The sequence below is a fragment of the Ranitomeya variabilis genome, chromosome 4 (genome assembly GCF_051348905.1).
Source record: "Ranitomeya variabilis isolate aRanVar5 chromosome 4, aRanVar5.hap1, whole genome shotgun sequence".
NCBI classification, from domain to species: Eukaryota; Metazoa; Chordata; class Amphibia; order Anura; family Dendrobatidae; genus Ranitomeya; species Ranitomeya variabilis.
The window spans coordinates 233,771,061-233,794,280 of NC_135235.1; the positions used below are offsets into that span (position 1 = coordinate 233,771,061).

The window sequence follows — 23,220 nt, forward strand, 5'->3', positions numbered from 1 at the left end:
TCGGAGGTGACTGACGCCAAATGACTGAAGTGTGAAAGAAGCCTTAGAGATTTTCACTTCTTCCAGTTCAGAACCTCTGCTTGCTGTCAGTGAATTGCAATGATGGCAGATTTCTTCTTGTTCCAATGTTTGACTCCCGGAAATTTTCCCAATTATCAGTGTATAGATACACAAAGCAAATGGTGCGGGGAGCGGGAAAGGGTCCCGGGAGCGGGAAAGGGGAGCGGGAAAGGGTGCAGGGAAAGGGTGCGGGGAGGGGGGAAGGGTGCAGGGAGGGGGAATGGAACGGGGAGCGGGAAAGGGTGTGGGGTGCGGGAAAGGGTGCGGGGAGCAGGGAAAGGGTGCGGGGAGCGGGGAAAGGGTGCGGGGAGCGGGTATGGAACAGGGAGCGGGGAAGGGTGCGGGAGCAGGGAAAGATGCGGGGAGCGGGAAAGGGTGCAGGGGAAGGGTACGGGGAGCGGGAAAGGGTGCAGGGGAAGGGTACGGGGAGCGGGAAAGGGTGCGGGGTGCGAGAAAGGGTGTGGGGAGCAGGGAAAGGAACAGGGAGCGGGGAAGGGTGTGGGAGCAGGGAAAGATGCGGGGAGCGGGAAAGGGTGCGGGGAACGGTGCAGGGAGGGGGAATGGAACGGGGAGCAGGAAAAGGTGCGGAAAAGGGTGTGGGGTGCGGGAAAGGGTGCGGGGAACGGGGAAAGGGTGCGGGGAGCCGGGAAAGGGTGCGGGGAGCCGGGAAAGGGTGCGGGGAGCCGGGAAAGGGTGCGGGGAGCCGGGAAAGGGTGCGGGGAGGGGGAATGGAACGGGGAGCGTAAAAGGGTGCGGGGAGCAGGGAAAGGGTGCGGGGAGCAGGGAAAGGGTGCGGGGAGCAGGGAAAGGGTGCGGGGAGCAGGGAAAGGGTGCGGGGAGGGGGAATGGAGCGGGAAAGGGTGCAGGGAGCAGGGAAAGGAATGGGGAGCGGGAAAGGGTGCGGGGAGCAGGGAAAGGGTGCGAAATGAAAAAGCTAAATGTTCAGTCCTATTATTTTATTAGAAAAATCACAGATTGCTGCTCGTTCACATTAAATACAATAATAAATATTACTTCATAGTCAAACACGTGAGCGGCCGGGGTGATGGGATGCTGGCGGCTCTCGCTCCTCCAGTTCAGCCAGTCTGGAATCCACTGCCCTGGGAAAATGATATGTGATACACAGCGTTAGTCCAGCACATCCATCTGCTATCTCTGCTCTAGTCACATCCAGAGCTGCCTTCATAATTCTGCAGCCCTGAATGTGACTGATACACAGCATTATTACAGTACTATCGGGGTGGACGTTGCGGTATTACCGGAGTCTCGCACGTAAGGATTCTCGCTGGTCACGCAACACTTGGAGTAGCGGGTCGTCGTCAAATTCTGCGCCGTCAGAATCTACAATGTAAAAAAACAAAAGAGGAAGGTCGGGTTAACGGTTTACTGTGACCTTATCTATAGACAAGATGCCGAAATCCATGAATGGGGGAACAAAGGATTACACAGGGATGATAGGTTTACTGTAGAAGGGTCTCTTTAATCCCATCTCCAAGTTCCTAGCCCAATATGTAGTAGGTGAAATGATAATAATATTCGCAAATTCCTTCAATTACAAATGTAGTATAGTTCTCCTGATTAGTTGTGTCACTTTCTCAATATGCAGTAGCTTAGGTATCTATAGTTACCTAGTTCTTAGTGGACGTAACCACGGATAGCTAAGCTACTGCAGTGCCCTGCTAATCAGGAGAACTATACTTTTCTAATTAGAGGTATTTGCGAATATTATTATTACACTTACTGGGAAAGGATCTGAGAAATGGCAGTACCCCTTTACTGAGTGCCAAATCTGCTGTTACTGTCACCACTGGATGACATCTTCTTAAATGCTCAAGTTTCTATTTTAAAAAGGCAATGGTCCTGCCGGCTCTCCCAGTGGATCAAGTGACCCCTGCAGCCGATCAGCAGCTGCTCCTAGGCAAACGTAAAGCAATGCGGCCACTGCAGTAACACTCCATGCTAATGTAAGTGACCCCCGCGGGCACACAGAGACCAGTCAGTACCTTCTGCTTCCTCCAGCAAATGAGCGGCGATTTCTACAGGTTGCGGGTCGGCGGCGTCCTCCTCGGAGGCAGTGAAGGGTCTCCGCTCTCTTTTCTCGCATTTGGGTTTTGGAGACGGTAGAGGAGAGAAAAGTCGCTCTGACATCACCTGTTAATGTAATGAGGAACCAGAATTAAGAAATACGGGAAGTGGACGACGCGTGACCAGATGTCTGCACACATGGTCCCCAGATGCTAATATAAAGCCCCCCCTGAAGTCTTCATTCTTACGATCAATGGACTTCCCATAAGTCAGACCCTTCGCGATCATTAATGGTGTATCCCAGTGATAGATGGGAATATCCCTATAATATAGACCACTATATATAATGGGATGGCGCCCCCCCAGTGGTAAATCACTGGCAATACCGATGCACTTGGACACGCAGCTCAGTTTCGAGGTCTTTTTCGTACAGTTACCTGCTCCAGTGCTCGGTGAACTGGGGAATCGGAAGCACGGCCCACCATGGCTCTTGCTGGACCTTTCTGCCTTGGTTTGGTTTTGTCTCCTTTAGGTTTTCTCTTTTTTTCCTCCGTCGGCGCAGTCGTCCACGGCCGCTCAGGCGGCGCTTGGTGCTGGGGAGGCTGCTGCCTCTTGCTTTCTAGGTGTAATGTGTCATCTTCTCTGGGCCCGGCCGCGGGATGAACAGTCTCCGCCTTCCGGCTCTGCGCGCAGGGAAGGATGTCGCACAGAAGGTGCAGATGTGGGGGTACGTAACTGTTTGGGGCCACCCTCGGACTGGCCAGAGGGTAGGAGGTGGGAACATGCGGCGGTGATGGACCGTAAGCGCTCAGTGCTGCCCCCTGTGATGACACCTGGTAAGGCGGGTCTATGGAGACCTCTATGTGTGGAACCTATAGGGAAGAGCGACAGAAGTCAAATGTTGATGGTTGTGTAGCGGATCAATGGGGGGGGATACTAGACCACCAGGGCCACTTGTGCCCTGCTATACCTACCTGTCTGGGAATTCGGAGGGGTGGAGATGGGCTGCGCTTGCGGGTGGAGACCTGCATCGTCCCTTCTCGTGCTTGTTCCATCTTCCTGCGCAATCGCCACTGATATAAGATGTCTTCCTCGGGGGCCGGTGTAGGGTGGGCTCGAAAGGGAGCGAGGATCGGGCGTGAAACAGGCATGACAGGGGCTAACATTAGGAATAAAAACAGAACACATAGGGGGTTAAATTCTCCAGGACAATGAAGTCCAGCATGTATGAACTAGTCCTATCATTACCAGTGTCCAGCGGGGGTGGTCTCGTCCTGCCACCGCCGTCACTGTCTGAGCTGGAGACATTGGACACCGGAGAAGACCCCGGACCTTCAGAGCTCACGGGGCCCACGCTGCTCAGGGATGACTCGCTGACATAAGACACAAAGACAACGATTACAAAAACTATGGCTTTCCCAGCTGTGTCCTATCCCATCTGCTGAGTCTTTCTCCAATTTTTCGATTGTGTCTGAGCTCTGCAGCACAAGATTAGAAGCAGTACAAAGCAATGTATCTGTGAAACCAGCCCTGCGCCAAGAGAAAAGCCTTAATAGAAAGCAGCAGCATGATGGACATGATTGAACAGTGTAGATGTGAATCCCAGGACTGGGGTGAGGAACACTTACACCAGAAGCAGCATGAAGGACATTGTAGAGCAGTATTGAGCAGTGTAACTGTGTATCCTGCACCATGGTGAGATTAAAAAAAACAACACTAAAAAGCAGCAGCAACGAGATAATTATACAGCAGTATATCTATATTCTGCACCATGGTGAGATAAAACACTAAAAAAACAGCATTGTGGAAGACATTGTACAGAACTACAGCTGTGAATCCAGCTTTGGGGCTAGATAAATCTCTTCCTATAAAGCAACAACATGGTCTCCCTTGGCTCCTTCCCATTTGTGCTCTCCATAGGCTTCAATGGGCAGCTGTAAGCAGACCCCTTAGTGACTTGGCATGCTGCTGATCCTAGCAGTTTTATCAGAGTAAAGAATAAGGAGAAGTGGCTCATAAGTGGAGATAAAAGCAGATTTCTCCAATAAAATAAATAACAAAGTTGCTCATATTCTGTTCTACTATTAATTTATGCAAAGTGTATTTTTCTGTCAGTCCGGGCCGCGGTCTTTTGGGCAGTTGCAGGCACTTAATATCGGGGTCGCCTTTAGTAGTATAGTGCTTTTTCTGGCTTGCTCAGGCGCTCACCTCCGCAGGATCAGCTTCCCTGCTCGGAGCTGGAGGCCGGCAATGTCCATGTCATCAGGACAAAGCCTGGAGTCGTCCACTGAGCAGTCCTGGGAAAATGGGAATATGGGACAAAAGCTTAGAAACTCCCCCCAATCTCCGACATATCGCTCGATACAACAGTGACTCACCGCCGGAGGGGGCGTCCGCTCCAGAATGTGAGGAGAAGACCCCAGAGGAGCCGAGGTCCCTGCAACAGAACAACAGCACCGGGTACTCAGGAGGCAATAATCCCAGAAAATAATCACACAAAGACCCCCTCACTACTCCGGACCCCACAACCACAGTGTGAAAAGAGCGTAAGAGGTATGAGGAGGGTTTTATTAATTACAGGAGAAGGATATGATGTCATCACCCCGACTTCACCACTAATGTCCTCATTCCTCCACCAACGCCGGGGAGTGAAACCCACCTGAGTCTGAACGAAACCGCGGCATCTCTGGACTGGAAGAGGAGTCATGCAGCCACCAAAAGTCTCTCAGCCCAAAATGTGGGGGAGATCGCTCCCTGCGACTGGTGGGACACCCACTGCGAAACCGGGCTATGTACCTGTAGTTACATCACAATGTGGTTAAATGGTAACTCTGCCCAAAACCCAGGACATTACTGATCATGTATTATACTCCAGAGCTGCACTCACTAGTCTGCTGGTGCAGTCACTGTGTACATACATTACATTACTGATCCTGAGTTACATCCTGTATTATACCCCAGAGCTGCACTTACTATTCTGCTGGTGCAGTCACTGTGTACATACATTACTGATCCTGAGTTACATCCTGTATTATACTCCAGAGCTGCACTCACTATTCTGCTGGTGCAGTCACTGTGTACATACATTACATTACTGATCCTGAGTTACATCCTGTATTATACTCCAGAGCTGCACTCACTATTCTGCTGGTGCAGTCACTGTGTACATACATTACACTACTGATTCTGAGTTACATCCTGTATTATACTCCAGAGCTGCACTCACTATTCTGCTGGTGCAGTCACTGTGTACATACATTACATTACTGATCCTGAGTTACGTCCTGTATTGTACCCCAGAGCTGCACTCACTATTCTGCTGGTGCAGCCACTGTGTACATACATTACATGATACATTACTGATCCTGAGTTACCCTCCTGTATTATCCTCCAGAGCTGCACTCACTATTCTGCTGGTACCAGAGGCGTAGCTAGGGTTTCAACTTAGGGGGGGCGAAACATCTGAGTGGGCCCCTAACCAGCTAACCCTGATTACAGCTACGGTTGCGCACTCTAAATGTGAATATAGGGGAACCTCAGAATGTGACTGCACTGTTATTGAAAATAAATCTATATACAAAAACAAACGTTGACTTTACCGCCATATTGTGACCATATGCAACTTTGATGGTCACAATACTCTGAGTCCCCCTATAACAACGATGCTTAAGTGCCCACTTAACATTTAATAATGTCCCCTAAGTTCCCCCATGTACTGCTCCATTATACACAGTATGGTGAGCTTAAAGCTTCCATATACACAGTCTAAGGCCCCCACAGCTCCCCTATACACAGTATGATGATTCTATAACTCCCCGATACACCGTATGATGTTCTCACTGCTCCCCTTTACACAGTATGATTCTATAACTCCCTTATACACACAGTATGATGTTCCCACTGCTCCCCTCTACACAGTATGAGCCCAATGCTCCCTTATACACAGTATAATGCTGACAGAACTCCACTATAGAAAGTATAATGCCCCCCAGAGATCCCCTATACACAGTATGACGGGCCCGCAGCTCCCTTATCACAGTATGATGGGCCCGCAGCTCCCTTATACACAGTATGATGGGCCCGCAGCTCCCGTATACACAGTATGATGGGCCCACAGCTCCCTTATACACAGTATGATGGGCCCGCAGCTCCCTTATACACAGTATGATTGGCCCGCAGCTCCCGTATACACAGTATGATGGGCCCGCAGCTCCCTTATACACAGTATGATTGGCCCGCAGCTCCCTTATACACAGTACGATGGGCCCGCAGCTCCCGTATACACAGTATGATGGGCCCGCAGCTCCCTTATACACAGTATGATGGACTCACAGCTCCCGTATACACAGTATGATGGGCCTGCAGCTCCCGTATACACAGTATGATGGACCCCCAGCTCCCTTATACACAGTATGATGGGCCCGCAGATCCCGTATACACTGTCTGATGGGCCCGCAGCTCCTGTATACACAGTATGATGGACTTACAGCTTCTGTATACACAGTATGATGGACTTACAGCTTCTGTATACACAGTATGATGGGCCCGCAGCTCCCGTATACACAGTATGATGGACCCCCAGCTCCCTTATACACAGTATGATGGGCCCGCAGATCCCGTATACACTGTCTGATGGGCCCGCAGCTCCTGTATACACAGTATGATGGACTTACAGCTTCTGTATACACAGTATGATGGGCCCGCAGCTCCCATATACACAGTATGATGGGCCCACAGCTCCCTTATACATAGTATGATTGGCCCGCAGCTCCCTTATACATAGTATGATTAGCCCGCAGCTCCCATATACACAGTATGGTGGACTCACAGCTCCCTGTCATGATTTGGATGCCCCGGTCATTTTCTCATCCTCCGGCGTATTCACTATTTTGTGGCACTGCTGCAGTGCCGCGGCTCAAACTTGTGAGCGCAGCTTCTGACAGGCCAGAAGTTAGAAGCTATGTCACAGGCGCTCAATGTAAGACTATGAGGCTATGTGCACTTGTTGCGGATTCGTGTGTGGATTTACCGTGGATTTCCTGTGTTTTTTGTGCAGATTTCACTTGCGGAATCCTATACAGGAGCAGGTGTAAACCGCTGCTAATCCGCAAAAATAATTGACATGCTTCGGAAAATACAACGCAGCGTTTCCGCGCAGTATTTTCCGACCATGGGCACTGCAGATTTGGTTTTCCATAGGTATACACTGTAAACCAGATGGAAAACTGCTGTGAATCCGCAGCGGCCAATCCGCACCGTGTGCACATAGCCTGAGAGTGAGAAAGAGGCCAGAACGAGGCTCTCAGACTCACACTGATTAGTGACCTCTGCGCTGCTCCATGAAACACTGGAGCCTCGGACAGGACACAAACTGCAGGAGACGGAGCCGAGCGGAGACTAAAACAGATGAAAACGCCAGAAGGTGAGTATCAGACAGAGGGCAGGGGTCGGGGATTATCAGCACCACTCAAGCAATGAAATAAAAAATAATGCTGGAGTGGTGCTGTAAATGTGATGCAGCTCTTGGTTACTGTATGTGTAGCGCCCCCACTGCCGCAGGGCCGAGGGGTACCCGGTACCGGGCCTCTGAGTCTCTGCTTCTGGGGTTGTCACGGCGGCTAGGCCCCGGTCCGCGACCCTGCCGTGGGGCGCACAGTGAATGCTAGGTGTGGGGTGGTGCAGTTGTGGGGGTGCAGGTCGCGGTAAATAACGAGGACACCAGGTTGCAGTCTCTTTACCTCTTTACTGGAGATCTCTGAGTCCTCAGTCCAGAATATGGTTCACCAGGCTGCGCAAGTCCGGCCGGTCCAATGGCACCTACAGAGTTCACTTCACAGGTGGAAATCGGTGCCTTCCTTCTTAGCGCTATGTGTTGTAGTCCTTCCCTGCTATGCTTACGGAAAGTACCCCACAACCGTTGTGTCTGTTTCTCGTGTTCCCTCACAACTCGATTAACTGATCTTCTGCTAATCTTCCGTCCCTTCCTGATGTTACAGTTAGAACGGCACCCGTTTGTCGGGTAGGCCTGGAGTTCTTCCGGGACCCTAGAGACGCCCCTCTCCCGCAATTGCCTCCCAAGACTTCATAGGTGATTTAGGTGAGACAGCCCGCCTGAGACTGACTGTCCTGCCGCTGTTTAGAGTATTGCTTGAAGCTCTCTAATGAAATACTCCCTCGGCGTTCCGGCCACCGGTAATGCGCCTCAGTAGGGTGTTGCTCCGGTCTTACAGCATGACCCCTACTGGTATTCTCCTATTGCTTGATCTCGTTTCTCACTCAGCACAATCTATCTCGCTTCTAGTCCTTTCTTGGGTCCCGCCGCTTCCCGGAGCTGGCGCGGACCCGTTACGTTCTTTTTCAATGCCAAGCCTCTGTCAGGATCCCACCCCTGACAGAGACCCTACTGTCTCTTCCTCCACAACACCCTCTGCCACCAGGTGTTGCTTCGTTCAATCCAGTCAGCTTTCTCTCCTAACTTCCTGCCTGACCCCCAGTTTACCCACTATGGTGGGGAGTGGCCTAATGAATAGAACCCTTAGCTCCCCCCGGAGGCCCAGCTGTGAAATGTATTGGTGTCTGTGATACCTGATCAGATGAACTCCTTCAGTGCCATCGGACGCACCGTAGCTCCCCATAGTGGCGGAGCCACAGTACTGCAACGACCAGGACTCTGGGGCGCTGCATATGCGGGCTCCTTATACTAATACTCATAAAAGGCCCAGGTGGTACGTATCAAAAGCCCCCCCAATCTCCAGCCTCCCCAGACAGCAAATATTACATGATGGAGTACATATAATATCAGAACAAAACATTATAATATTCAGCCCCCAGTGACCTGTCTCCCCTCCCCCACTTCAGCCCCAATACCCCCATCTCACATCCACCCCCTCAGTGCCCTGCCCCACCTCACCCACCTTCTGCCCTCACAATACCCCCATGGTCTCACATTCACCCCTCAGTACCCTGTCCTCCCTCACAATACCCCAACGGTCTCACAGTGACATACCTGAATCTAATAAACCTAATAAGTTCCATCCCCACTTACTGATAAAAGTTTGGAGGCAGGACCAGGAAGTGTGTAGGTGAAATGCACGGTGTGGGCACTAGGACCCAGCGTGCCTGAGCCAATCCCAGCGTGCACAGAGTGAAGAAAACTGCAGCCAGGAAAAGCTTCATGATCAGGTCAGACGGGCGAAACCATTCACTGCAGGGGGGAGACTGCAGCCGGCCACTGTGCTAGCAGCCTGCAGAGTCTCCGTCAGACGGGAGCAGACATTATACTGCTCTGCTCCTGTGACGAGGCAGAGCACCGCATAGAAGTGGCCCTGGCTCCCGGTGGGCCCCTTCATGTGACAGGGCCCGGGGCGACGGCCCCCTCTGCCCCCCCAGTAGCTACGCTACTGGCTGGTACATACATTACATTAGCAGTGTTATTAGTCACCTTGCCAGCACTGAGTGCTCAGACCCCGGGGCTCGCTGCTTATCAGCCTCTCCACTAGTGGGGTCAGCCGGCCCCTCATCCCGCTCTGGGGTCTTACTGCTTCCTTCTGTGGACGGCCACGATTCATCACAAGGCTCGGGCGGGTCTGACTCGGGGAGGCCGGGCAGCAGCCACTGGGATCCCACAAGGAAGCTGAGATCAGGGGGGCTGAGGGCGTCAGACAGGTGGTGAGGAAGTGAACGGAGCCGATCTGGGCTGAGAACCTGCAGGAGACGTACGTGATCGGTCAGACGTCGGGGTTTATGGTCGATTCTCTGCCACCAGATTTCCCCCTGCATTACCCCCTCTACTGACATGGTTGTGCGTAGCACTTACGGTTTGTTTCTGCGCCTCGTTAAGTGTTTGGGGAACGGACGGGCGATAGTGAGTCCTGGCTCTTGTTTGGGTCGGGAAAGGGTCGCCCTGTTTGGAGAACACCGCAACGCTGAAATAAAACACAGTGTTATATAAAGTGCAGAATATATCACACGGCATCATTATAATATATATATATATATATATATACACGAGGAGGTGATGGATGAAACACAGCGCCATATAATGTGCACAGTACAGTGGCATGTAAAAGTCTGGGCACCCCTGGACTTCTGTGCGGTCAGATGACTTGTCTAAGCTATCAGCCCTTAATTAGCCTGTTAGGGTTATGGCTCGTTCACTATCATCATTAGGAAAGGCCGTTGATGCAAATTTCCAACTTTATAAAAACCCAGCCTCCTCCAACATTGTGCCTAAAGCCGCAGCCATGGGTTCTTCTAAGCAGCTGCTCAGCACTATGAAAATGGTGGAGGCCACAAAGCAGGAGAAGGCTATAAGAAGAAAGCAAAGTGTTTACAGGTTGCCCTTTCCTCAGTTCAAAATGTAATTAAGAAATGGAACAGTGGAGGTCAAGATAAGGTCTGGAAGACCAAGCAAAATGTCAGTGAGAGCTGCTCGTAGGATTGATAGAGAATCAAATCAGAACCCCCTGCTTGACAGCAACAGACCGTCAGTAAGATTTATCAGACTCTGGAGATGTGGTACTTTGTTCTACTGTTCAGAAACCCTGCACAAATATGTGACAAAAGACTGACTGCCACTTATAAGCTAATGTGAACAGGTGCATTCTAGGAGCAGCCATCTCCATATACAATAAAAACAAAAAAATTCCTTGTTGTTGGTTGCTGGGCAGGAAAGCATTGGCCAAATTATGTGCCAAGCGTCTCCTTTTTTCCTAATATCCAGAAGCCGTATTGCTAGTCATATTTCATATTGACATGCCTTAGTTGTACAGAGTGTAACTTTTTTTTGTTTATTCCCTGCACAAATATGGCCTTAATGGAAGGGTCATCAGCAGAAAACCTCTTCTGCGTCCTCACCATAAAATGCAGCATCAGAAGTATGCAAAAGAACATCTAAATAACCTAGACGCATTGTGGAAACAATTCCTGTGGACCGATGTGGATAAAATCGATCTCTGTGGCCACAATGATCACACGTATGTGTGGAGACCAAAGGGCACAAATTTTGAGTAAAAGAACATCTCGCCCACCATTAAGAATGGTGGAAGATCAATCATGCTTGGGGGTTGTGTTGCAGCCAATGGCACGAGGAACATTTCAGGGGTAGAGAGAAGAATGGATTCAATGAAATTTCAACAAATTCTTGATGCAAACATAAAACCATCTGTAAAAAAAAAAGCTGAAGGTAAAGAGAGGAAGAGGATGGCTGCTACAGATGGATAATGACCCTAAACACAAGTGACAATCCACAATAGATGACCTCGAAAGCCGCAAGCTGAAGGTTTTACAACGGCCCTCACAGTCCCCTGATCTGATCATCATTGACAATCTGTGGCCTCAAAACAGCAGAGGATGGAAGACGCTCTAGGAATCTCACAGAACTGGAGGAATTCTCCAAGGAAAATCCACCAGAGAAGAATAGGATGACTCATCTGGCTACAAAAAGCGTGTACAAGCTGTGATTCTTGAAAAAGGGGTGCACAGACTTTTGCACCAGCCTATTTTCCTTTTTGTAATTTTTAAAACTGTAAATCAATCATTTCATCTTCAACTTGTTTAACTGTTCACAATAACAGTAGTTGTGACTAGGGGTGCCTAGACTATTACATGCCACTGTATATCACACGCCATCATTATAGGTTTATATTAGATCAGTACGAAGAGGCGATGGATAAAACTCGCAGCCTGGAAAATGCCGTATCGGTGACAGCTGCCCGGGGCTCATTCATTATTAAGGCTGCGGATCGGCTTCCAGTCTCAGGTACACGGACAAAAGAAGAAAAAGGCGAGCGCTCGATCACACGGAACCAGAACATGTGCACCACGCTGTGCCCGGGAGCCGGGGTTACGCATCATAGGGAAGCGTTATCCCCAGCGCCCCCTAGAGGCACACATGGCACAATGAGCAGCAGGTGGGGGAGGGACAGTCCGGGTACCTGCTCTTCATGGTGGTCCAACCCCTGCAGCTTCTCCTTCCCGATTCCTCAGATCTCTGCAGGAAAATATTATTGTTATCATAAGGAGTCCTGGAGTCAGTTATTCTAATAAACATTGCGACAGCTGGGTGACAACTAAGGTGGCCATTACACAGAAGCATGTGCACATCACAGGGATTGTCTGCAGCGGTGACGTCACGTGGACAGAGCTGCAGTCAACACAGAACTTACCGGTTCTGTAGACGGCAGTGATTGTATGCAATGCTAGCGCTGTTATTAACGCTGCAGCCAATCCCTGAGCTCATAGCTGTCAGCGATTTCTGCACCACTATCGCCATCATGCCACCGCTGCAGACAATTACTGAGCTTCGTAGCTCTGTATACAGCAGCGAGTGTCTGCACCACCATCACATGAACACTGCAGCCAATCCAGGAGCTCTATAGACAGCAGCGAATGTCTGAACCACCATCACGAGAACACTGCAGCCAATCTCAGAGTTCTATAGACAGCAGTGAGTGTCTGAACACCATCACGTGAACACTGCAGCCAATCCCGAAGGTCTGTAGACAGCATCGAGTGTCTGCACCACCATCACGTGAACACTGCAGCCAATCCCGGAGCTCCGTAGACAGCAGCGAGTGTCTGCACCACCATCACGTGAACACTGCAGCCAATCCCGGAGCTCTGTAGACAGCAGCGAGTGTCTGCACCACCATCATGTGAACACTGCAGCCAATCCCGGAGCTCTGTATACAGCAGCAATTGTCTGCACCAACATCACGTGAACACTGCAGCCAATCCAGGAGCTCTGTAGACAGCAGCAAGTGTCAGCACCACCATCATGTGAACACTGCAGCCAATCCCGGAGCTCTGTATACAGCAGCAATTGTCTGCACCAACATCACGTGAACACTGCAGCCAATCTAGGAGCTCTGTAGACAGCAGCAAGTGTCTGCACCGACATCAAATTAACGCTGCAGCCAATCCTGGAGATCTGTGGTTCTACAGACAGCAGTGATTGTCTGCACCACCATCATATGAACACTGCAGCCAATCCCAGAGCTCTTTAAATGGCAGTTATTATCAGCAGCACTATGGCTATGTTGAGACCAGTGCAGCCAATCCCTGACCTTCGCAGCTCTGTTCACAGCAGTGATTGTCAGCAGCGCTATGACATCACCGCTGCAGCCAATATCTGATCCCTGCAGTTTTGTAGATGGCAGGGATTGTAAGCAGCGCTATTGCTGATGACAGCAGTGCAGCCAATCCCTGACCTTTGCAGCTCTGTAGACAGCAGTGATTGTCAGCAGCACAATGACCTCACCGCTGCAGGCAATCTCTGAGTCCCGCAGTTTTTTAGATGGCAGTGATTGTAAGCAGCACTATCGCTATGTTGACACCAGTGGAGCCAATCCCTGACCTTCGCAGCTCTGTTCACAGCAGTGATTGTCAGCAGCGCTAAGGTGTCAAAGCTGCGGCCAATATCTGAGCCCTACAGCTTTGTAGATGCAGTGATTGTCAGCAGCAATATCGTCATGATGACACCAGTGCAGCCAATCCCTGACCTTCGCAGCTCTGTAGACAGCAGTGATTGTCAGCAGCGCTATGGCTATGATGATACCGCTGCAGACAATCAGCAGTCACTCAGAGATAAGCTCGCAGGTTGACGTTTGGTGACAGACGCTTTTAACCTTGTAACGGAAAAAAATAATTTTGCTGATAAATACCGAGAGGAATTGTCGGGTCCGGGATGTGACGTGCTGACATCCGCCGCCCGCACCGCTGCCCTCCGCTCTCCTGCACTCGAACCTCCCGCCGTTTCCGGCCGCGGGTCGCCTTAGCAACTGTAACCTCGCTGCACAGGATTCTGGGAGGCACGTCCCTCACAAAGGGCACAATGAACTACATTACCCGTCATGCCTTCAGCAGAACTCTGCGTCTCCTTACGTCATTACGCACGTACGAGAGGCGTAACATGGTTTACACACCTCTGATTGGCTGGATTGCTGTGATGTGCACGTATGAGAACCAATAGTTATGTTTGGAAGTAAGGGATAACAAATGGGGGGCGGGAGGCGTGGCCAGAACAGGAGCGGGTTTTAAGGTGAGTTGAGTCGGTACTGGAGACCGGGAGAGTCCGGGGGGTGCGTGGTAACACGAGGGTTCTCCAAGCTCCGCACACAATGCCTCCTGTACAGAGCGCTGCAGGCGGAGGAGTGTCCGTCCTCTATGAGCTTCGTGCAGAGGAGAGCCCGCCTGGCTGTTATAACCTGCTAGTACACGCGACACCGTCAGAGAAGATGTCGTCGGCCTCAGTGATTGCAGTAAGATTTTCTTGGCAGCCGGCACTGAGGTTACAATTCAAGGTGCATACTAAACACTGGAGGTCTCCTGCAGAACTCCAAGAGATAAAGTCTACTGACCTAAAAGTGCAAGAAAAGGCACCTCCAATCTGCCACAAGCCTACAGTGAAGCATGGCGGAGGCTCACGATATACAGTGAAGCTTGGTGGAGGCCCTGTGATGTATACAGTGAAGTATGGTGGAGGCTCACAATATACAGTGAAGCATAGCGGGGAATCAGTGATATATACAGTGAAGCATAGTGGGGGATCCGTGACATATACAGTGAAGCATGGTGGAGCCTCTGTGATGTATACAGTGAATCATGGCGAGGCCCTGTGATGTATACAATGAGGCATGGATGAGGTTCTGTGATGTATACAGTGAAGCATGGTGGAGGCCCTGTGATATATACAGTGAAGCATGGTGAAGGTTCTGTGATGTATACAGTGAAGCATGGTGGAGGTTCTGTGATGTATACAGTGAAGCATGGTGGAAGCTCTGATATGTATAGTGAAGCATGGATGAGGCTCTGTGATGTATACAGTGAAGCATGGTGGAGGCTCCGTGATGTATACAGTGAAGCATGGTGGAGGCTCAGCGATACTTAACAGTTTTGCTTTTTTGGACACTGGAAATCTGAATACAAAGAAAAACAAAGGCTGACAGCACTCACTGTTCTGGGGTGCCCGTTCGTCATCCAGGGAACCGTCCCAGATATTACCAGACAAATCAATATATAATGAACAGCGCTCCATCCAGGTGTAAAAATCTTCAAAATATGCTTTATTGAGCCATGGTGCAGAAGCAACGTTTCGACCACAACTTGGTCTTTGTCAAGCATACATTACAGCATAGTGGGCTGTCTTAAGTAGTGTGGATGCCACACAGTGCACCAATCACCACCCAGTACTGCCCACTTGACACAATTAACAAATATCATATAAAAAACAGACATCAGTAGTGTACATACATTTTCACTAACAACGAATACCCATATAATATATAAAACCTCCCACTCTTCACCAAATGCATAGAGATCTTCACATATTTCTTCATGATCGGCGAACTGCCACTTCCTGTTTCTCCGTCTCCGGCTATCACAGTGTCCAATCCAGGTTCATAGCGCCAAAAAGGAAGACATCCTATCACCATGTCCGGTACATATAACCCCACAGTTGCTTTTTCTGACTTGAACGCCCCGCCCTTCACCATGCTGTGATTTTAACTACATCCAAACACAGTTGGTTCTAACCTCCTCTATAAATACAGGCTTTACCATTTTATTAGCCATAGGTAAGTGTTCACACTAGGCAGACAGGTTAGTTACCCATTCGATCTGAGATTACCTTGACGTTTGGTGAATGGGCTCACAACATTTGGCCAAATTTTGTGCTAAAAATCTCATGTGTTTTTTCATAAATTTCACAAGCCATTATGCTGTTCACATTTCATGTATTGCACATTTCCTTGCTTTAGCACAATAAACTTGAGTGCAGCCATTATCTATTTGCTATGTAAGACTTTTTGGTTATGCACCAGTTCAGACTAGATGGCTGTTCAGTCAGTTTTTCTATATTTACTATGTAATGGCCACACATGACGCTCCATACTGTATAATGGCCACACATGATGCTCCATATTGTATAATGACCGCACATGATGCTCCATACTGTATACTGGCTGCACATGATGCTCCATATTGTATAATGACCGCACATGATGCTCCATATTGTATAATGACCGCACATGATGCTCCATACTGTATACTGGCTGCACATGATGCTCCACACTGTATAATGACTGCACATGATGCTCCATACTGTATAATGACCGCACATGATGCTCCATACTGTATAATGACCGCACATGATGCCCCATACTGTATAATGACCGCACATGATGCTCCATACTGTATAATGGCCACACATGATGCTCCATACTGTATAATGACCGCACATGATGCTCCATATTGTATAATGACCGCACATGATGCTCCATACTGTATACTGGCTGCACATGATGCTCCATACTGTATAATGACCGCACATGATGCCCCATACTGTATAATGGGCACACATGACGCTCCATACTGTATAATGAACACACATGACGCTCCATACTGTATAATGACGGCATGCATACCGTATAATGGCCGCACATGATGCTCCATACTGTATAATGACTGCACATGATGCTCCATACTGTATAATGACCGCACATGATGCTCCATACTGTATACTGGCTGCACATGATGCTCCACACTGTATAATGACTGCACATGATGCTCCATACTGTATAATGACCGCACATGATGCTCCATACTGTATAATGACCGCACATGATGCTCCATACTGTATAATGGCCACACATGATGCTCCATACTGTATAATGACCGCACATGATGCTCCATATTGTATAATGACCGCACATGATGCTCCATACTGTATAATGACCGCACATGATGCTCCATACTGTATACTGGCTGCACATGATGCTCCACACTGTATAATGACTGCACATGATGCTCCATACTGTATAATGACCGCACATGATGCCCCATACTGTATAATGACCGCACATGATGCTCCATACTGTATAATGGCCACACATGATGCTCCATACTGTATAATGACCGCACATGATGCTCCATATTGTATAATGACCGCACATGATGCTCCATACTGTATACTGGCTGCACATGATGCTCCATATTGTATAATGACTGCACATGATGCTCCATACTGTATAATGACCGCACATGATGCCCCATACTGTATAATGGCCACAGTTCTCCATACTGTATAATGACATACAGGCACGCAGCTCACACACACGCTCACACACACGCAGCACACACACAGCTCACACACGCACGCAGCTCACACTGGGGCGGGCCAGCACTGCGGTCACGTGGTGGTGGTTCATCCCGGGCATTGCGCGCGTGCCCTCTCCTGCGGCGCCTCTGTGTTAGATGGCCGGGGGTGGCGCATGCGCCTGATGCGATGGCGGTGGACCGCGGCTGCGGTCATGTGGTGGGGGCTCGCCTGTTCCTCCCTGCGCCGGCACTTCCTTATGATGCTATTGGGTGAACCTTGGTGACCCGGGAATGGAATACAGGTACTGGGATCTTTACTATAATGAAGGGTTCTTTGGATTGGACGAAACTGTGGGGTTATATGTACCGGACATGGTGATAGGATGTCTTCCTTTTTGGCGCTATGAACCTGGATTGGACACTGTGATAGCCAGGACACTGTCGGTTGGTTGATTGTCCCCATGGAGACGGAGAAACAGGAAGTGGCAGTTCGCCGATCATGAAGAAATATGTGAAGATCTCTATGCATTTGGTGAAGAGTGGGAGGTTTTATATATTATATGGGTATTCGTTGTTAGTGAAAATGTATGTACACTACTGATGTCTGTTTTTTATATGATATTTGTTAATTGTGTCAAGTGGGCAGTACTGGGTGGTGATTGGTGCACTGTGTGGCATCCACACTACTTAAGACAGCCCACTATGCTGTAATGTATGCTTGACAAAGACCAAGTTGTGGTCGAAACGTTGCTGCTGTACCATGGCTCAATAAAGCGTATTTTGAAGATTTTTACACCTGGATGGAGCGCTGTTCATTATATATTGATTGGTCTGGAAATCTGAATGTGACGATGGATTAGAATGTCAGAAATCCTAAGAGAACGCCTTCCTTGTGTGCGGAGCTGATGCTCTGGGGTAACTGAACTTTCCATCTAGCAATGATCCCAGCACCTCACAGTCCAGCGAGGTTTGGTGCTAGAAGACGTCATGGAAGATTCTGGAGTGGGGGCGTAATCTGGACCTGAAGGAGATTCTTTGGTGGTGTGTGAAGAAGGCAGTAGACCTAAGAATATTAGTGACCTTGAGGCCAATGCCATGAGGACTGGGCTCGGATTCCTCAGGAGCGGCCACAAGCTGGTGTCTGGTGATATCCCGTGTGCAGCAGGTTATAACAGCCAGAGGGGTCTACGAAATCCTGAAGACGCTGCTGCTGAAGGGGAACAGTCAGGAGAGACGTTCTGTGCTGAATCTGGAGAATCTTCTTGTTACAGTCGTCATCTTCACATATTTCCATTGTTCTGGTGTCACCATTGTGTCTCCTCTGTAGAATCTGACGCCCCGGGACGAGCGCTGCCGGCCGCCATGTCTCTGGCCAAGGTGAAGGTGGAGAAGACAGGTGAGGACGCTGCTCCTTTCCAATTCCCATTCCCCCAGCTGTGACGACTCCCTATACGATGACACATTGTGACGAGTCTGCAGCTGCGGGACAGTAGACTGTCATTTATTTTTGTGTCGTGCCCCCTCTGAGCTCCGCCATCACCGCCAAAGCCTCGATACATGAGTTAAGAGCAGGACATGGCCTGGCGATGAGCTAGTTAATTTCTTAAAGGGGATGTCCACCTGTCTCGGGCTTGTTCCTGTGGCTGATCGCATCCGTAATTGAGACATGTGTTTTCCTCCCCCGTCAGATCTGGAGGCGGCGAGCGCCCGCAGTCGCCTTGATGCCGTCTTAAAGGGGCTCCTGGACAGAAGTGAGGTGGACAGGTAAGGGGGTGGCTTCATTATAGGATTATATTAATGTGATCTTAAAGGGGTTTACCACATTTATGGCTTTTATCACCTGGATGCTCCGCAGATTGGCTTTTTGGGGGTCCTCCTCTTCTGGGGATGACTGATGACTGCACACGAGTCTCTGTATGTGCACGTCCTCAATATCTGCCAGGATTATGTAAAACATGGCTGCTATTCTAAAAGAACACAGCGCCCCCTCCCAGTCCGCAGGCCGTGTGCGGTACTGCAGCTCAGCCCCATTCACTTCCTTAGAGTCGATCGTCATTGTTACGTAAACTTGTGATCTTTTTTTTTTGATTTGCAGGGAACAGATGGAAGATGAAAGCGGAAAATCATCTGCGGACCCCCAGTGCAAGTAAGCGACGCATCTACACGCACCGCTGCATCAGTCAGCGCTTATTGCGGTAAATCGAGAAAGCAAAAAGTCACAAATTGGACATTTAAAAAAAATAAATAAATATATATATATATATATATTTATTTATTAGCTATTGAACCCGTTCTACGCCCGGGTGGCGAGCATTTATATTGGTATATGGTCTCCATCCTGGTATGTGCTGCTCACATCTTGCTCTCCCATCCTGTCATGTGCTGCTCCATCCTGCGCCCCCATCCTGTCATATGCTGCTCCATCCTACACCCCCATCCTGTCATGTGCTGCTCCCATCCTATCATGTGCTCCCATCCTGCGCCCCCATCCTGTCATATGCTGCTCCATCCTACACCCCCATCCTGTCATGTGTGTGCCCCCATTCTGTCATGTGCTGCTCCCATCCTGTCATGTGCTCCCATCCTGCGCCCCATCCTGTCATGTGCTCCCATCCTGCACCCCCATCCTGTCATGTGTGCGCCCCCATTCTGTCATGTGCTGCTCCCATCGTACGCGATCATTCTGTCATGTGCTGCTCCCATCCTGCAGCCCCATTTTGTCATGTGCTGCTCCCATCCTGTGCCCCCATTCTGTTGTAATGTGCTGCACCCATTCTGCCTGTTCCTGTTTCCATTCAGCCATATGTTGCTCCCATCTTTCTCTCTACTGCCCGAGTGCGGCTGTGCTGAGTGCGGGCGGCTGTGCTGAGTGCGGGCGGCTGTGCTGAGTGCGGGCGGCTGTGCTGAGTGCGGGCGGCTGTGCTGAGTGCGGGCGGCTGTGCTGAGTGCGGGCGGCTGTGCTGAGTGCGGGCGGCTGTGCTGAGTGCGGGCGGCTGTGCTGAGTGCGGGCGGCTGTGCTGAGTGCGGGCGGCTGTGCGTGGCTGTGGTGAGTGCGGGCGGCTGTGGTGAGTGCGGGCGGCTGTGCGTGGCTGTGGTGAGTGCGGGCGGCTGTGGTGAGTGCGGACGGCTGTGCTGGGCGCCGAGTGCTGGGGGCCTGAGCAGGCGGGGACACCGGCGCGCTGTGGGGGTCAGGTGCCGGAGTCGCCGCTAGCTCAGGCCTCCGGCACTTGCTATATTCTACCTGTCCCCCGTTCCACCGATGCGCGCTGCTCCATCCTCCACATCCTCTGGCTGTGACTGGTCAGTCAGAGGGCGGCGCGCGTTATTGCGCCCTCTGAACTGAACGTCACAGGCAGAGGATGTGAAGGATGGAGCAGCGCTCATCGGTGGAACGGGACAGGTAAATATTGCATACTCACCCTCCTGGCTCGTCCCTTCTTCTCCGTTGGAGATCGCGGTGTGCTTACGCATACCGCGATCTCCTGGGAGCGTCACTCTGTGGGGTTCAGACTGCGCCGGCGCTTGCGCAGTCTATAAAGGCTTCGGACAGAGTGACGCTCCCAGCGTTATATTAGAGATATATATATATATTATAATATATTCCGATTCCCTTTATGGGGTTAATAAAACAGAGCGGTGTGACTCCCCTCCTCCGCTGCGGCTCTCACCCCGGACACTTCTGCTTTTTTCCCACCCTCCACACTGTGACAGTCGGAGGCATTCATAGAGCGGCACAGTCGGTTCTTCCTCTTGGCGTTTTACACAATGATCATCTCATGATCGGGTTCCTCTTTTGTTTTTTGTCTTTTTCAGAGACTCTTCTCCATCTGCTGCCGGAAAGAGGTAATCCTCCTGCTTCCTTATGCAGAGTCTGGGGCTCCGTCACTGCGGCTGGCATCCTGCTGGAAAGGACATTAGAGCGGAGAGCTTCTCGGCCAATCGGCATCATCGGCAGTGTTCTCCACAGTGCTGATTGGAGGAGAGGAGCTGATGGGCGTGGCTGTGCTCATAATGTCCTTTTCAGAAGAACCCTAGACCGAGCGGATATATATAATATTGAGGGGTGCGATATATTGGGGTCTAAGCACAATCTTTTCTGCCCCCTCTGTGGCACCCGGATCCCCTCTATAGCAGGATATTGGGGGGCCCTCAGTATTAACCCCTTGTGGTTTATGCTCTCAGTTCATTTTGTCCTGTGGTCACCAGATCGTCCGTGCGCCCCTCGCACCATCGCCGGAAGAAACGAAAAGAGGAGGACGGACTCCCGGAGGCGACGCTCCCCAGGAGCAGTGAGTCGGGAAGGGCATCCCCCGGTGGCCAGCGCAGGTAGATGACATTAACCCCTTTATCTCCTCTCTCACAGACACGTTCGTCATCCGCCTCTTTGACCGCAGCGTGGATTTGGCGCAGTTCTCGGAAGACACGCCGCTGTACCCCGTGTGCCGAGCCTGGCTCCGCAATTCTCCAGGGAGCAAAGTCCCCGAGCCCCCGCTGACTCCACCGCCATCAGAGGAGGTACTGGGCGGGGGGGGCTCCCTGCTGGGAGTTGTAGTTCTTCCACAGACTTATCCGGATCCTTTCTCAAACCTTCAGGGCGACGTAGTGAACGGCAGCTCTCAGAACATCTACCAGATGCCGGCACCGTCATCCTGCCCGGTAAAAGAAAGCGGAGAACCCATCAACCTGCGGATACCTTCGCCCCTTCCCTTTCAAGAGGTGCCCCCCATAATGGAATTGGTGAGTGCGGCCAGTATGGCGGGGGTCCATACACCATACGTAGAGATGGACAGAACTAATGCCTTACCCAAGGAGGGTTCGGGCCCCGTACAAGTAGGCAGTGGGGGCCCCATTGGTACATTTCAGGAGAACATATAAGTACTATTTAACTATTTTTGGGGGGGCTGATCCTGCACACGCCGGAGTAAGAGGCGTATTGGCGGGCATTATATTAGCGGCCAGCAGGGGGAGCTCACGGCACACGCAGGACTCCATAATAAACCCTTCTCCCCGGAGCTCCCTCTAGTGGCGGCTGCAGGAGATGCAGAACAGCGGCAGCGCCCTCATCAGCTTTACTTTCTCCCCTCATATCTCAGAACGAAGATGGGACCCCCAGCATGTCAGCGCTCATCTACCAAAACATGCACCACTGGAAGAAGATCCGGCAGAGGTAAGAGGAGGCGGAAATATCACTGTTCTCCCCGGACCCCTCCGTCCGTATTCAGAAATAATAAACTTTATTTGTATGCAACAGGTGGAAGGAAGGGTCCTATCGAAACCAGCAGCGCTACACCCAGAGCATGAAGATCCTGAAGGAGATGTACGAGCGGCAGTGACGCGGCCGCACCCCCTCCCCCGACGGCCCATCATTGGGGGAGACGATGGGGGTCTGAATCCGCCGCTGCAGCCATGTGTGGACTTCTTTTACCTATTCAGATCTACTGCGCCAAACCTTAAATCATTACCCCCTCCGGACCAGCGCTGTGTCTCCCACCACTCAGGTGACCGCTGCAGCCGATCAGATCGTCAGCCCTTCTCTATTCCGTCATTGGGGACTTTCATCTGCCCTGACCGGATAGAGAAACCAGACGAGGCCGCACCGATCCGGGGAGGTAAAGATGGCGTTTTTTTTATTTAGCGCAGCAAACTGGAGTCAATAAGAAGGATGACGGAATAATAAGGGATGACTCCCTTAAAGGGGTAGTCTCAAGTTTAGACGTTCGCCCCCTTATCTCTGTCTTTGTGTTATTTTATTGTTTTTCTCCTTATTTGTACGGAATGTGATAAAATACTGAATCCGACCGTCCTGGAGTCCGCGTCGTTCTCGGCGGTTCTCCTATGTTGTGGATTACAAATTGGCCCAAACGCGGATCATCGGGGTCCGCGGCGGCCCAGATCCTGATGGAGACCCCTGTAAAGCCGCCTTCATTCCTGCATTCACCACTGGGGGGCACCGTCGTCCTTCCCGCAACCAAACCTCAAAGAAGCAAACGACTCTGCCGCGATTAACCCTTTATTTCTGACCACCGTGGAGGTATCTAT

General features: G+C 50.7%; 3 protein-coding genes across 6 annotated transcripts in view; 1 reads left to right on the forward strand and 2 right to left on the reverse strand.

Annotated features, from left to right (window-relative positions):
- The window catches only part of ARHGAP33 (Rho GTPase activating protein 33), an 80,759-nt gene extending 79,665 nt beyond the window's left edge, over positions 1-1,094 (reverse strand). For both annotated transcript variants that reach the window (XM_077260224.1, XM_077260221.1), the window contains exon 1: positions 1,075-1,094. In XM_077260224.1, the coding sequence (XP_077116339.1) occupies positions 1,075-1,079 (5 nt within the window). In that variant the 5' untranslated portion in view covers positions 1,080-1,094. The remainder of the gene's footprint in view (positions 1-1,074) is intronic.
- On the reverse strand, positions 1,002-13,943 carry PROSER3 (proline and serine rich 3). Of its 2 annotated transcripts, XM_077260227.1 has the most exons (13): positions 13,749-13,943; positions 12,021-12,076; positions 9,902-10,010; positions 9,527-9,789; positions 4,745-4,881; positions 4,464-4,522; positions 4,294-4,382; positions 3,334-3,458; positions 3,060-3,244; positions 2,523-2,957; positions 2,064-2,211; positions 1,320-1,401; positions 1,002-1,160 (listed from the first exon to the last, which is right to left on the reverse strand). In XM_077260227.1, the coding sequence occupies exons 2-13, from the start codon at positions 12,029-12,031 to the stop codon at positions 1,082-1,084; spliced, it is 1,722 nt and encodes a 573-aa protein (XP_077116342.1). In that variant the 5' UTR covers positions 12,032-12,076; positions 13,749-13,943; the 3' UTR covers positions 1,002-1,081. The 2 variants fall into 2 exon arrangements, with proteins under 2 accessions (XP_077116342.1, XP_077116344.1); XM_077260229.1 differs by lacking the exons at positions 4,294-4,382; positions 4,464-4,522; positions 4,745-4,881 and having other exon boundaries at positions 13,749-13,873.
- A 95-nt stretch (positions 13,944-14,038) lies between these two features.
- LIN37 (lin-37 DREAM MuvB core complex component) lies at positions 14,039-22,980 on the forward strand. Of its 2 annotated transcripts, none has more exons than XM_077260230.1 (10): positions 14,039-14,125; positions 18,509-18,577; positions 18,870-18,945; positions 19,277-19,327; positions 20,995-21,024; positions 21,388-21,470; positions 21,545-21,696; positions 21,775-21,918; positions 22,275-22,348; positions 22,433-22,980. In XM_077260230.1, exons 2-10 carry the CDS (start codon positions 18,544-18,546, stop codon positions 22,512-22,514), a joined length of 726 nt encoding a protein of 241 aa, XP_077116345.1. In that variant the 5' UTR covers positions 14,039-14,125; positions 18,509-18,543; the 3' UTR covers positions 22,515-22,980. The 2 variants fall into 2 exon arrangements, with proteins under 2 accessions (XP_077116345.1, XP_077116346.1); XM_077260231.1 differs by lacking the exon at positions 14,039-14,125 and adding an exon at positions 17,454-17,483.
- Positions 22,981-23,220: the final 240 nt, after the last annotated feature.

Excerpts from the sequence above, each read along its gene's own strand:
- PROSER3 (XM_077260227.1), bottom strand. Across the intron at positions 4,523-4,744 it reads GCGGTTTCGTTCAGACTCAG|GGACCTCGGCTCCTCTGGGG; the intron begins GTGGGTTTCACT and ends GTTCTGTTGCAG. Across the intron at positions 1,161-1,319 it reads TCCTTACGTGCGAGACTCCG|GGCAGTGGATTCCAGACTGG; the intron begins GTAATACCGCAA and ends TCATTTTCCCAG.
- LIN37 (XM_077260230.1), top strand. The coding sequence starts at position 18,544 with ATGTCTCTGGCCAAGGTGAAGGTGGAGAAGACAG. Across the intron at positions 18,946-19,276 it reads GACAGAAGTGAGGTGGACAG|GGAACAGATGGAAGATGAAA; the intron begins GTAAGGGGGTGG and ends TTTGATTTGCAG. Across the intron at positions 21,025-21,387 it reads CCATCTGCTGCCGGAAAGAG|ATCGTCCGTGCGCCCCTCGC; the intron begins GTAATCCTCCTG and ends TGTGGTCACCAG.